Genomic DNA, 14023 nt, shown 5'->3' with positions numbered 1-14023 from the left:
TTAGAAATTATTTCAGTCAGCTGAGCTCTGTGGACTTCATGGTCTGCTTCTATGAGTCTGTTTGAATCACCCCTCTGTTTTCTGTGGGGACTTCATTAGCTGCTCTAGGTTCATTTGGGATCCTCAAAGGCTTGACTGAACTCATTGTGCATAAAAGTTTTTGATGGCCACTACTCTCTATTCTCTTTTATCCCATTTTTCTTAACTCTCTATCTCCCTTTCCCTCATCATAACTTCCCCCCCCCCATCACAGTTTGAAGTAGAAATGTTCTATTATCCACAGGTTCAATTTGATACAATCTAATGTTAAAGGTCAGATATTACAGTGGCAGTGTAGTTAGTTAATATAGACTATTCTGCTCTGTTATCACAGTCACTGTAATACTTATTGGACGGATCTAAAATATGTCCACTTAAAAAAGTCAGCTTGGTATTTCTTGTGTTAGTATATCACCATCCTGATTATTTTACATCCGTTTTGTCTTTTCTCAGAGTCAGATGACCAGAACTACAGGGTGTGTGCTGTCCATGCCTTGGTTCATAAGCTGCCCGAGAGGAACAAGCAAATGCTGGAGCTACTAATAAAACACCTTGTCACGTACGTGATTCTGCAGTGCATCAGTTACAGCCTTGAAAAAAGTGCAGCTCGATGAGAGACAATAAAAATTGCTGTGACTTATTATATTGTCTTCACAGTACGTGGACATCTTAATGCGTTTGTCAGTGCCCCTAAAACTGTCAGTGTCTGGTAAAGAATAAAACTGTCACCACATGGTAAAGAGTTTGCATTATATGTGTCAGCAGAGGACAATGTCTTTCACTAAGCACTATGTAATGCCCATGTCCTCTGCCTGCAGCGTTTCCACACAAAGCCAGTACAACCTGATGACAGTGTCCAACCTGGGTGTCATCTTTGGGCCCACCCTGATGCGGTCACAAGAGGAGACTGTGGCCGCCATGATGAACATCAAGTTCCAGAACATTGTGGTGGAAATACTTATCGAGAACTTCAACAAGGTAATACACACACACACACACATATATTGCATTACACCTTGCAGCAGGTTTAAGGCAACCAGAGATAGAAAGGGATGCTACCTGAAAATGTTTCGCTAAATCGCTGACGTTTGACAAAATTCTCGAGTGTCATGAGACAGATCGTCATTTCCTCCAGCCAAATTCTTAAAAACATCAGTAACAAACTTCAAATACCCAGTTGAAATACAGCCTGTATTGGAAATACACTGATTGTTGTTTAGTAGTTATAGGGAGTAATCAGTGTTCTTGCCTGGACCTCCAGATCTTCCACCAGCCTCCGGACCCCAATGTGCCCCTGCCGCAACCCCAGAGCCGCCCTGGCTCTCGCAGAAGCAGGGCCATCTGTCTGTCCACGGGGCCCAGAAAGCCCCGCAGCATCTACACCCCAACGCTGTGCCTGGCAGATGCAGAAAGTGAGTACCAAAGCAGGGATTACCACAGCAGGCCATCACACCATAAATTGCCAAAATCTGTCGGTGGCCTTTAATATTTCTCTGCAATCTGCATAATTTCTGAAAGATTCACACCATGCTATCTTAAATCAAAAGCAACTGAATTAATATTCTCTCGTCAGAAAAAAGGAATTTTCATTTAAGCCATAAAAGAACCGCAATCACTTCCTCACTCAGCAGATTTTAATGGGGGCTTTGTATGCCTCTTCTCTGGTCCCTGCATAGGTGACACTTTCAGCAGCAGTCCAAGCAGCACCCCCATGGGCAGCATGGAGTCTCTGTCCTCGCACTCCTCTGAGCAAAATACCTCCTCCAAAACAGCCTCCTCGGCTCAGGTCAAGGAGAAGTCGCTCCTGGACCTCCGCAGAACGCCATCGCAGCTCTCAAATGGCCCCAGGAGCACGGTGTGTGTGAGCAGCCCCGAGTCAAGCTCCAGGGAGGATGCAGGTCGTACAGATGGAGAGTCAGAGGATGCTCTCAGCTTGTCCTCAGTCAGTACAGCACCCAGGCTGTCTCCTGCACCCAAAAAAGCCCCACACATCCGCACTGACCTCAGACCAGCACTGCTGAATCGTTGCACTGCTCCCTCCCTGAAATCACTGCATATATCTGAAGGTAGGGTAATCATCAAGTAATCAGTCAGCGGTGCCTGTCATTAGTTCATTGATTTTGTTGCCTTCACAGTGGAGAATGAAGTGGAAAGTAGCATCATGAAAGTGTAATTTCCAGGACCATATTCATAAACTTAATAGTTTTATTGTCATAACTTATTCCTCCAAGACTTATTGCTTTCACAAACTGACAGGACTCCCTTCGTTTAAGCATAATTTAACAGCAGTATTAAAATATTATTTACATGGCTCATTTCCTGAGTTACTTGGTGCAGTTTGGGGGGGGGGGGGGATACTTAAGTATCTGTATGTCATTTACTAGTAGACAGAAGTAATTATATGTATCTGTTCCTGAAGGCCACAGGAGCTGCTCTGGATCTATCAAAAGTCTGTCAACACTGGAGCCCAAAGAGAGTTTGAAGCCGACTGAGCACCCAGACCTGCCACCAAAACAAGTGATCCGCCGCAGGATGGACACCTCAGCCAGCAATGGCTACCAAAGACCTGGCTCAGTGTAATGATTTACAAAAGGCTAATCATTTTGCTCATTATGAATTATTGCTTCTAATACTAATGATGATATCAATTGCAGTGTGACACCATCTATGAAATCTTATGACTTATTATTCATTATTACTCATCTAAAACCCAGTGGCAAAACAATTAGTGGAATAATCAATCACCCAACTGGCAGAAAATTCACAACAATTCCGATTATTGATTAATAGTAGTTATCCATCAAGCAAAAATACCAAAGAATCACTGGTTTCAATTATAAATCTAATACATTTGGGTTTTGGGCTGAGAAAACAAGTGATTTAAAGCTGTTGCCTTGGCTCATGGAAAATGTAATGACCATTTATTCACAAGTGTGTGTGTGTGTGTGTGTGTGTGTGTGTGTGTGTGTGTCGCTCGCTGTAGTGTGTGTCCTTGTTGCTGTCGCTGATTGATATGGTTGATATATTGGGCAAGCGTTTTTTAGTGTTGTGTGGCGTTTTTGAGTGCTGGTGTGCTCGTGCGTGCGTGTGTGTGTCTCTTCCTCCCTCTCTGTCTCTCCCCTCTGAGTCGTCAGCCTCCTCCTTCGTCTGTTTATGAGCACTGAGCATTGAGAGGTCTCTCAGATCACATAAGTATGTGTTAGGAGATTTATGTCTTTTCCTCTATGGTGGGAGAGCTGGCTTTAATTACACTCTGCTCTGGGGTTGATGTGACCCAGCAGCAGTCTGCGCTTGTTCTCTTGGGACAAATAGATTGTTTGACTTGTCATGTCTGAAAGCCAGTCACATGGTATCTCAAGTAGTGTCCTTGTATAGCACCCACCCAGCTCGCCCCAAGGCTGTGCTGTCCCCCTTGACTCTGAGGTTGTCGTGCACGGGGTCAAGAGCAGCCTCGTTATATAGCTTAACTCAGTTTAGCTCCATGCTGAAGCTTACCCTGCCCGGAGGAAGGAAACCTCCAGCATTGTATCGTTACGCCTTTCACATTATTCTCAACAATGAGAAATGCTGGCAAGGCCGAGAGAAAGTGAACAGACTTGTTCTGGTCAGAAAAGGTCAGATTGGCTTGAATTTCTCTCCGAGGCAGCACTGCTGACTTTATTGAGTTTTTAGCAGATTGTGACTCGGAACCACCTGAGGAGTTTCTCACAGTGGAATGTGAAGAAAGGTGTTTAGGATAGATTTATTTCTTACATGTTTGACAGCCCCTTTAGATACTAACTGTTACTATTCACGGAAACTTGCAAAACAGCCTTTTCATCGGCAAAATCAATTAGTAACTCTTTAATATTTTTCGGCGCAAATCTGCATGTTATGCATACACACGTGATATAAGGGACGCATTTTAACATTAAAACACAGGCTACCAAGGATATACTGGATGGTCATGATTTTAATCCTGAAAGTCACTTTTCTGAATTTTATGTATTTGTATGAATTTGATTATTCACAAACAATAATTAATACATAGAAATGTATTTAGAAATTGAAATAAGAAAAAAACAGGGATTTCCTCAGTGAAACTACATGATTAAATGCAGGGTCAGGGACCACCTGCAATGCCTACACCGTCAACCAGGAGGCCGCAGACCACCGGTTGAAAACCCCTGTTATACGCAATGATATATTAAACTAGATTTCCCCATATATTTACAAATTACAAATCATCCTATCACAGGACACATTTTTCTTTGGATGACATCATTTACCAAATATTTTGTTTTTCAGCTGTTTATCTTGATACAATCGAGTGCAGTCAACTCCACTGTTTTTCTTATTTTTGCAGGGTTGCTGCCAGAGCACTGCTTTTTGAAAATGCCTCTTCCCCACAATCCGTTCCAGTCGGAAGGTGCAGTAAAAACGTGACACCATCTTCAACAGGTTCGCCCAATTAATCACTCTCTCATCCCAGTTCTGCCATGACATTGCCTTTTTGTTTGTTGTCTTTACAGAGATGCCAAGGCCATGTATTCCTGTGAAGCAGAGCACAGCCACGAGCTCAGCTTCCCCCAGGGGGCGCACTTCTCAAATGGTGAGTCGAGCCAGAACAAGACAAACATTATATGCTTCAGCTGATAGCTACTTTTCTGCAGCAGTGCTCGCAGCAGCACACATGCCTCCTTGCGTAGGCTGATTGGATGTTTAAACAGTATACACACACACAGTCTGTTGCGCACTGGCAGCACACAGCAAGCACTTGGCTAATTCCCAGTGTTATGGGGAGGCATAAAATAATTTTGCTCTTAGTGTGACACCCCCATATGCATTACTAAAGACCAAACAGTCCCAGGATTTTTTATTACCTCATGCTTTTTCCATGAAGATATGACTTGGCCCACAACCAGTGCAAGCAGGTCACTGTAACCTAGTGATGGAAGGAACCAGTGCCTGTTCCCTGTTAACACAACCAGCAGAGCCAGCAGCCAAACGCAAAAACGTCAACAAACGCTCCCTTCCATTTACCAGCAGCCAGAGCACTTTTATTGCTATCTGTATTAACAGGCCTTTTTTTTTCTCCACATCCTAGATGATTTTCGGTGATAATTATGAAAGCTGTTCCTCTTAATTTTGGCACATCTCTTGTTGTTTTTATGGTCTCTGCTGTATGTGTGTGATTAAGCAAAGCGATCCCACCTTCAAGCCTGCTAAAACATTCTGTGAGGACTGAATTTAAAGAGCAGTCTGACCCCCAGTCTTCCTCAGTCTGCTATGAGTGTTTATAGCTGCCTTATAGCATCTTTTATTTCTTCATTTTTTGTGATTTTGTTTTTTGCTGCTTTCGCTTCACTAAGTCCTGGGAAATAAATTCAAATTAATTTAAATTAAGCATCTGGTTCTCTCTTCTTTTTTACCTCAGTAATTTCTCTCCCTTTCTGTTTTATAGTCTATCCCTCTGTTGAACCAGGCTGGCTCCAAGCAACATATGAGGGGAAAACAGGTTTAATCCCTGAGAATTATGTCGTCTTCTTCTAACAGGTGGGGAACAACTTTTTCATGGCATCCATGGAAAGGAAAAAGACAAGATGTGATTGATTGTTGTAATGTTGCTGGTAACTATTAATTCTGCATTTTATGCATTCCTAACAGATATGAAGTTGGGCAGTAATTGCTTTTACAGTGCTAGAAGTTCAAAGTCCAGGATTGTACCTCCTTTTCTGTAATGACTTCATGGTGAAATGCTGGGGAATCTGCAGAGATTCAGATGTAAATATATTTAGCCAATGACTGCACTGGTGTTTTTTAGTCCCAGTATTTGCTTACAAAATCACAAGACAATCAGATCCCATTTCACAAGTTTTATTCTCAGAAATATGTTATCTTTTAACTTCCGATTATAACAACAAAACACTTTCATCAAGTTTTTAATGGAAATCTATAGTTTCATAAACATTTTGTATTAACTGTCATTGAACAAACTGTGATTTAAAGTAAGGATACTCAACTAATCTATTAGAAAAAAGCATAATGGGTTTGCACCTTAACTTTCATGTTTATGGCCTGTGATCATTGTTCAACCACTGAACCTGCTCACTGCTGCAGTGCACTTTCTGGTTAGCTACACAGTACAGTACTGTACATTAATGCTCATATGTTCTTCTGTAGTTGCTAATCAAAAATATTTACTTCTTGTAACTGTTTATTACTATAAATTATCACATCAGACATATGCCATATGTAAAAATGTGTTTTTTTTATACTGTCATGAACGCAATGTTCATGAGGTGGAACCTTCACCTTTAATGCTTGTTGTGGTACTGTACTCACTGGTACACTGGTGTACTAGTAATGACAACTAGACATTTAGCAGATTATATTATGGTAAAGATGCTGTTTAATATTTAATTTTCTATTACTGTCACAACATTTCCAAAGACATAATCATCTAAAAAGTGATATTATTTCAGGAAAAGTTAAAAGAAAAAAAATAATCACAACCTTTTCGTTCTTCAGTTATTACAAACTGAAGGTTTACTCCAAAGTAAAACTTTCTCTGGTGGCCAAAAATTTATTTGGAAAGTTATTTGAGATCTCTCACTTCCCAAGATCAGGATGTTCTTTTACATCTTTAAGAATGTGAAATGGCCTTGAACAGTGATGCTGGAATAATACTCCCTTACAGTCTGAATTTGGAGGAGCATATCAGGGAAATGACATCCACATCCTGAATATGTAACATTTGGCATCCCCCTTCTTTTTTTTTTTTTTATATGGCAAGCTTGTTTCCTTGCAATCATCTACTGTGTCTTGAAGGTGCAAAAACATTTCTATAAATAAACAGAGTGATTTATTAGACCTGTGGTCCAAATCCTTTGTCACAATTAGTGAGTATATTTTGTGCTCACTGCAGCAAGGAACTCTAAATTCAACATCTAAAACAGAATGGTGAGAAAGTCCTGTGACTGACTGACTGTTGGAAGGTGAAATGTATTTGTCTCCATGTGTCCCTACTTTAAGACATGGTTGTGTTTATCACTGAGAAAGTCTAGGATTAGACTGACGGATAATGTAGTTATCTTCTATACCTTCCTTCGTGAAAATTTGTTTTTATTGCACATTTTCATTACCATGGCACTTATGTGTTACATCCCGCTTAAGCTTAACTGACTTAAATAGAATTTGGTGTAAAGTACGATTATTGGACGAAGGAGAGGTGATCAGCTGTTGTTACACATGTGAATGCTGTTCCAGAATTTTTTAAAGGTTTTTCTTGACATTGTTAAATACATTGAACACTTTTGGTTTTTTTTTTTTTTTTTACATTTTTTCATGAACTACTGCACTCACTTGAATTAAATTTGTCACATGCATCCTTCTGACATCTGTCATTGTGTGTATTTTGATTCAGATCCAGATGCAGAATAAAAAATCTTAAATCCGTTCCATTTTTAAAAAAAATAACACATTTAAGGCATATTGTGCAGTGCTGGCAGAGATGTGCGGTGACTGAATTATTTGTAGTTCACTTAAGCTTACTTTTTTTAAACACACACATTTTAAAGACAGTTATCTTTCTGTCTCTCCTCCCTGAAATAGGTGCATTAAGTTGCTCTGCTGTGAACCATAAAAGCTTTTCATTAGTTTAAGCAGCAGGTTTCAGTGTCTCCTGTGATTTTCCTTTATTAAGAATACAATTTTGGTGAGAATAAATCCTGAAATTTTCTGTTTGATTTTTTTTTTTCTTTTTTACAGCTTCAGTACAAAAATATCAGTATCTCTAAGGGTTCTCAAAACCTACTGTATATCAGCTAGTAAGTACCATCTGTACACAAGCTGTAGGATGGGAGAGGGTGGCTACTCCAGAATTTAAACAGAGGACCTTTAATAAACGATGCCTCTGAATTTATAATATATGAGATAGTTCTCTACTAAAAACTGTATTTTAAGGAATGTGTTCATTATAGTTTACCTCATAAAGAGCATTAGAGGCAGTTTGGCAAAGTACAGATGACCGACTATATTTATAATTGTGAATAATCCAGTCGCAAGTTGTCTCCGCAGAGTTGTGACGTCTGAGCCGGCATCATCACTTGGTGTGGAATAAGAGGGGCCTCACCATGCCTGCCAGGACCTTGGGAAGCTGGGAGGCAATGACCTCTGACATCATCTCTGGAAACTCCACTTTCATGGCGTCTGCCTGGATGAAGGTGCTCAGACAGAACAGGTTGACCTTCTTCACTATCTGTCAGAAAAGAGACATTCACATTTACCTTGGCGCTCAGTAAAGTAGCAGTTCGATTAAGACACATGAATTAATGCTGTTTCACTACGAGGTCAGCCCTACATCATGCATGGCGTCCATCAGTTTGGTGAGGTGGTAGAATCGCTGTGAGCTGGCAACCATGCCCTTCTCCCTCATGTGGATAGCCTTGGTCAGCTCCCGGACGTAGTTTTGTCTCATCTCTTCAAAGACTGCCTGGCTTTTGAGTCCCTCAAGAGGCACTGAGAGCAGATAAGACACTTATAGTTTCAAAAAAATACATTTCTCCAAACATCATCTCCTTTTAAAATGTAGAAAAATGACTATTCTGTCTTGAACACACACTAAGGAAATGCAGAAGAGCCGGTCAACAATGACTGTTATAGAAGTAACATGCTGCTATTAAAAACATTGTTTTTCGGCCTGTAAAACTAGTACTCGATAGCAGCTGCTACATAAATCTTGTCAAGGTCCAGTCACCCTGTACAACACTCCCTTTTATTGTGCGGCTCTACAGTAGAGGCTCATCATAGCAACATTGTATCCTGAATGCTTTTACATCAAACTAGGTCACCGTAAGGAAAACAGGAGTTATCTTGAGTCCGATTCACTAAGTCTTCTGTCTTTTACCTGTGTTGAGTAGTATTATGGCTTTCATGCAGAGAAACTCCTCGCGGGTGACTTGAAGATTTGCAAACTCCTGAGGAATAAACTGTATTGCCAGGCAGAGCTCGTAAATGGGAGATCTCCTCATTTGCTCCCTGAAGGACAAAAACAAAAATGGTCTCATGTTTAGGAACAATTATTGAAAATCATTGCTTTTTGAATACATGCCATCATTGTCATGTCTATAACTCTTTACTATAAATCACTGTGAAGCAAGAGCCAACTTAAATTGCCTGCGTGAGGTCGGTTACTTACTGACTAAGAACCAGATCAGGTGCGAAGTATAGATATTCACTGGTGACATTCTGAAAGGAGCGCCACCCAAGCGAGAACACCATGAGGTTCATCCACGAGTACTGGATGAGGGTCATCTGATCAGTGATATGAAGATTACGAAACCCTTAGAAAGAAAATGAAATTCTGTATTAGAGTACATTTAATTTCTCAGCCTCTTGGTCCCTTTTTTATTTTTTATAGTAGATACGACCTGTGTCCTAACACCTGTGCACCAGTATACCATCATACTCCAGTGGTGCAGCACATTGGTTTTCTAGTGATATTTTGATTCAGACAGTCAAATTATTTTATATTACTTGGAATCACTTCTCTCATATCTACGTTAATATTCATGGCATTACAAAGCCTTCTATCTAAATCAGCGTTTAAGCCTGAGACTTTCAGCGAGGCCCGTCAGTGGATCCCCATGGCAACAACAGGTGACCCTGAGCTGAGAGAGCCGTTACCTGGCAAGGACTTGGACCACTTGACAATCCACAGCAGCTGTTTCTCACACAGCCTGTTGAGACTGGTGAGCAGAAGATGGGGAGCATCGGGCTGCGAGCTGTCATAACCGGAGTACATGATCTCTGGTTCGATGTTTTCCAGGATATTGATGATCTGTTGGGTGAGTTGCACCTCACGGATGCCTGGTATGCAAGACATGGAGGTCAAGGCCTGGCCGTCACTGGACATGGCCAAATGGGACTGGAACATCAGGGACGGGGCCAAACCGAAGGCTTTCAAGGCCCCGAAACGCTTCAACTTCCTGCCTGTGACATGAATACAAGGCCTGGTTAGATTTGATGACAAGTACAATTTGTGCCCATAACTCATCACAGAGCTTCAGTGTTGCCAAGTCAATTCAAAATTTGAGTGGTAAAGTTGCTCAAACACGCTTTTGAAAAAGGAGTTCAATACCTCTTCCTGCAAAAGGCTCCTGTTTAATTTCAATTCACTATTGTCTTTTTGATCCGAGCACTTTGAACATTCTCTTTGAGGCTAATCATTATTTCAAAGTGTGACTTAACCAATCAGTTTCATTTCTGCCTTACGGGCGAATTAGCTCTGTGCAAAGAGAAATCCGACCAAATGTTACCTCCAAGCATCATTCCCGCTTGATAGCACTTTCGCAGGCGACACGCAGGGCAATTCTTCCTCCGGATTTTGTCCACAATGCAGTCATTTCGCCCAGCGCAGAGATAGCTATGACTGCCTGTTGAGTGAAAGGGTACAGAAAGTGCACACAATTTTAACAGTGTTTGATTTTCAAATATCAAGGGAGGAGGAGAGGCATATAATGAGGAAAAAAGTGTTGAAGGGCTCTTGACTATTAACGTGGCTACTCCACTCCACACTGAGGCAGCATTATGGGGAGAGATCTAAAGAAGAAAATTAGATAGAGGCAAGGCTGTGAGGACAGAGTGACACGGCCATGGTGAGACATAGTGGCTCTTATATATCTCGCATTGCAAGATAACAAGAAAAACAAGTCCAAGATGAAGAACACAGTGAACACTGGTCAGCGTGATACTGTTGCTAATGACCTCTAATAACTACCATAGAAGGTCAGTCAAATTTGGAATGGTAACTCCCTTTCACTGTACCACATCAGTCATTGTGGACATGCGCTATCTGATGTCAGAGATTAATATTCTGCTACAGCCTCTAGATCCTTCAGTGTTTTTTTTATTTTATTTTTTTTATTTTTACCTTTTGGTTGATTTTTCTGGAACAATGCCCACTGATCAACAAAGAAACCAACAACAGTGGACATGAGACGACACGCACCAACAGAGCACAGGCAACAGAAAAAGATTCACTGTTCCAGCGTAGACTGAAGTAGGGAGATGAAAAACAAAGGGAGGATAGCTGATAAAAAAAAGTCATGCACGTTTGATCTGTTGTCAAAGCATCTTGAAACATAATAAAATCTGAAGGTAAAAAAAGACTGTTCAGCTGCCTGTTTTCTGATGACTTAGGTTCCTCCCTTTTATAACAGTACCAATACACTATATACTATTTGTACTGTACTGAACTGAAGTGTGCACAAAAACAAGAAAAAAGAAAACCTAGAACCCGACATTTCCAGAAGCAGGGAAAAAGTTTTCTCAGCTCACCTTCAACTGCTCTTTTAAAAAAGACTTTACAGCTCCCACAGGTTAAGACTCCATAGTGGCAACCAGATGCCTCATCGCCACAGATCACACACAGTCTCTGAGGTGGCATACTGAAGAAAAAGAGAAGAAAAACACACATTAATGAACTCATCTATGAGGCTAAATTCACAGAATAGTTCGATCCTTATCAGATGGAAGATCAAAGGCTGAAACAAACTAAGTAAACTTCAAATAGCACTCTGCTCTTACATAAATGATTGGCGTGTTCAACCCTTGAGTGAATTCAAAGCTGATTTAAGGGGTCTCTCTCCATGTTTAGGGAGTAAGGTAAGACTTAAGGGCCCTTAAGGATCCTTTATATTAAAGAAAATAGTGAGATGGTTAAAAGAATGTTTTAAGACAGATATTTCTGCTGCCTCAAAATGACAGAACAGATTATTTTCAGAGGAAGACCAAACAGCATAAGATGTTCTCATTCACTCTAACTTGTTTTCAACACAAAATAAACTTGTTTGATAAAGTTTCCATTAGAGACAGATGACAGTCGAGATATAAAGAAGTGAGTGGAAGTGACTTCTTTTCAAACAAGTTGGCGAAAGTTTATAGTAACGGACTAATTACCCGGGGAATGCAGAGAAAGGTGAAGGGTTCCTCTGGGACAGGGCCTGGTTCTGGATCCCATCATAGCCGCGGTGTGTGAACGGGTCCTCGGTCACCCCTGCGGACTGGCACCAGTACTGAGGCTCAGCCGGAGATGTCTGCATCTGCCAACGGGGAGCCTCGTTCTTGTACATCATCTGTTGCGAGGCTGCGTGCGTGTTGGCGTCAAAGTTGATGGAAGTCTTCCCGGACAGAGCACACCTGGAGTCCGTCCTCACCTGGCTCAGCTGCTCCGACTGGTTCAGGTCAATCAAAAAGTTTGGAGATCCTTCCAGCCCAGGCGGAGGACCCGCCGGGGTCGACCTGAAGCTTGTGGACTCGCAGCCACTGAGCCCCAGCTGCTGCTTCCTGTCGGTGTCACAGCAGGTGTCAAGAGGAAATATCTCCGATGATGGCTCAAAGGTGGGACAGGGGGTGTCCATAATCACAGAAGGCTCCTTTTCGTCTTTGATGAACTTACACGCACCGGTGGTCGAGGAGAGACTTACACTTGCGCCTGACAAACTTTCGGATGTGGCTACATTCGTCCTCTGAACTTTTACAAAATCCTCCCACGGCACACTGTCACACTTCAGATATTCACCGCTACGGTCATAAAAGTGTTTTGTAGCGAGTGAACCATCGAGTATGTTACAGTCTTTGAAAACTGCGCCGTCGCCACTTGAATTTAGACCGTGGATCAGTGTGCCGCCGTTTCCAAAATTACGCACGGAGGAGGACATGCAAGTTAAAGACTGCGAATCGTTAGATAATTTACTATTACTGTTCCCAGCTTCCATCAAGTCACTTACTCTTGTATCGGTTGAATCAGCGATCGGAGTACTGATGGTGCTCATCCTTCCGTTTATTTTACTTTCCATTTTCTGAGCTGCGAAGCGCACAGCAGAGACTGGAGTGCGTCCGGAGGCTGGATGGGGTGTGATAAGCTGTGGCTCAGAGACCTTCCTGTAATCCTCCTCCCTGTCGAGAAAGGCTGTGACTTCGCCTTTCTTTCACATCAGAGTCTGCTCCATAAAATTTAACAACTGAACAGAAAAGAAAAGAGACCCAACTATTAGCCTGTTAGCCTATTAGAGTGTTGATGATGAGGGATTAAGAGTGCGTAGTTCTGAGCTCTTTCAGGAAATAAATTTAGCAAACTCAAGTAAATGAGAATATTTCCTTGTTCTTGTGGGTGTCATGTTTCAAAGCTGAATGTGTGTTATCTTCCTTTCCCACAGATTTTCAATGGCTTTCTTCATTCAGACCAAATAGTCAACCCTCCAAAGGATGCCAGAGGAAGTATCAATGCAGAACCCCTCTGGAGAAAATGTATTGGTACCCTATCTTTACAGCAGACTTAATAATATAGCCAGCCAATGAGGAGAATCAGCAATGGATCTCTTCAATGTCAAGGGCCATTAGTCCCCTCCCTTCTATTCATGGATGAGGTTGAACATGGTGACATTTTTGGCCAAGTGAGAAAATGTTAGAAACTAGGATCCATTAGATGATGACACAAATGTCAAATGACAAAAAAAAATGCTTACACTAAGTTGATGAGTGTCCCAAAATTCATTCATCCTGAACAGCCCTGTTGAGTTTAATTGGAGGTCAAGACCCAATGTTGTGAGAGAGTCTGAGGACAAAATGTATTGTCTCCAATTTAACATTTTATTCACCATTTTGAACCATCCTCCAGTGTAAATTGCAGTGAGCTATTCAAGTAACGTAATAAAGTGAAAGCCATGAGAAAGCTGCCTTTCTTTTCCTTTTGCCTCCTGCAGAGGATCATTCTAAATGTTTGTTTTTTTTTTACTTTCGTTTTCAGATATTTTCCATTTTTGTACATTGGATCTATTTTTAAGCTGCTTCAAACTAAAGCTCTCAATTTAAACATCATGTTTTTGCTGTATATTTGTCAAACGCACATGAACAGCCTTTGACGTTTGATGATGAAGTGAAGAATATTTATCTAAGCATCTCCTGTTTGGTGCTCCTCTATAATTATTACAGACACTGTGCC

At 41.4% G+C, this 14023-nt stretch overlaps 2 protein-coding genes across 6 annotated transcripts in view; one reads left to right on the top strand and one right to left on the bottom strand.

Moving 5' to 3' along the window:
• arhgap42 (Rho GTPase activating protein 42) overlaps nucleotides 1-6160 on the top strand; it is a 58562-nt gene extending 52402 nt beyond the window's left edge. For 2 of the 5 annotated variants that reach the window (XM_022761508.1, XM_022761505.1), the window contains 8 exons: nucleotides 493-598; nucleotides 858-1017; nucleotides 1301-1451; nucleotides 1716-2105; nucleotides 2459-2615; nucleotides 4385-4447; nucleotides 4551-4630; nucleotides 5483-6160. In XM_022761508.1, coding sequence (XP_022617229.1) covers nucleotides 493-598; nucleotides 858-1017; nucleotides 1301-1451; nucleotides 1716-2105; nucleotides 2459-2615; nucleotides 4385-4447; nucleotides 4551-4630; nucleotides 5483-5571 — 1196 coding nt within the window. In that variant the 3' untranslated portion in view covers nucleotides 5572-6160. Of the gene's footprint in view, nucleotides 1-492; nucleotides 599-857; nucleotides 1018-1300; nucleotides 1452-1703; nucleotides 2106-2458; nucleotides 2616-4384; nucleotides 4448-4550; nucleotides 4631-5482 lie in introns of all 5 variants that reach the window. The other 3 variants (XM_022761506.1, XM_022761503.1, XM_022761504.1) reach the window with 2 other exon arrangements.
• A 100-nt stretch (nucleotides 6161-6260) lies between these two features.
• Nucleotides 6261-13178, bottom strand: pgr (progesterone receptor). Its single transcript, XM_022761509.1, has 8 exons — nucleotides 11980-13178; nucleotides 11359-11468; nucleotides 10338-10454; nucleotides 9706-10011; nucleotides 9218-9362; nucleotides 8927-9057; nucleotides 8381-8538; nucleotides 6261-8278 (listed from the first exon to the last, which is right to left on the bottom strand). The coding sequence occupies exons 1-8, from the start codon at nucleotides 12876-12878 to the stop codon at nucleotides 8123-8125; spliced, it is 2022 nt and encodes a 673-aa protein (XP_022617230.1). The 5' UTR covers nucleotides 12879-13178; the 3' UTR covers nucleotides 6261-8122.
• Between the last annotated feature and the right edge of the window lie 845 nt (nucleotides 13179-14023).

Source organism: Seriola dumerili, unplaced genomic scaffold, assembly GCF_002260705.1.
Source record: "Seriola dumerili isolate Sdu_G_001 unplaced genomic scaffold, Sdu_1.0 BDQW01000413.1, whole genome shotgun sequence".
Classification (NCBI taxonomy): domain Eukaryota; kingdom Metazoa; phylum Chordata; class Actinopteri; order Carangiformes; family Carangidae; genus Seriola; species Seriola dumerili.
Note: the sequence above shows the minus strand (reverse complement) of the source record. Positions and strands in the feature narration are given on the sequence as shown.

Excerpts from the sequence above, each read along its gene's own strand:
- pgr (XM_022761509.1), bottom strand. The coding sequence starts at position 12,878 with ATGGAAAGTAAAATAAACGGAAGGATGAGCACCATCAGTACTCCGATC. Across the intron at positions 11,469-11,979 it reads CCTTTCTCTGCATTCCCCGG|TATGCCACCTCAGAGACTGT; the intron begins GTAATTAGTCCG and ends CTTTTTCTTCAG. Across the intron at positions 8,279-8,380 it reads TGATGGACGCCATGCATGAT|ATAGTGAAGAAGGTCAACCT; the intron begins GTAGGGCTGACC and ends CTTTTCTGACAG.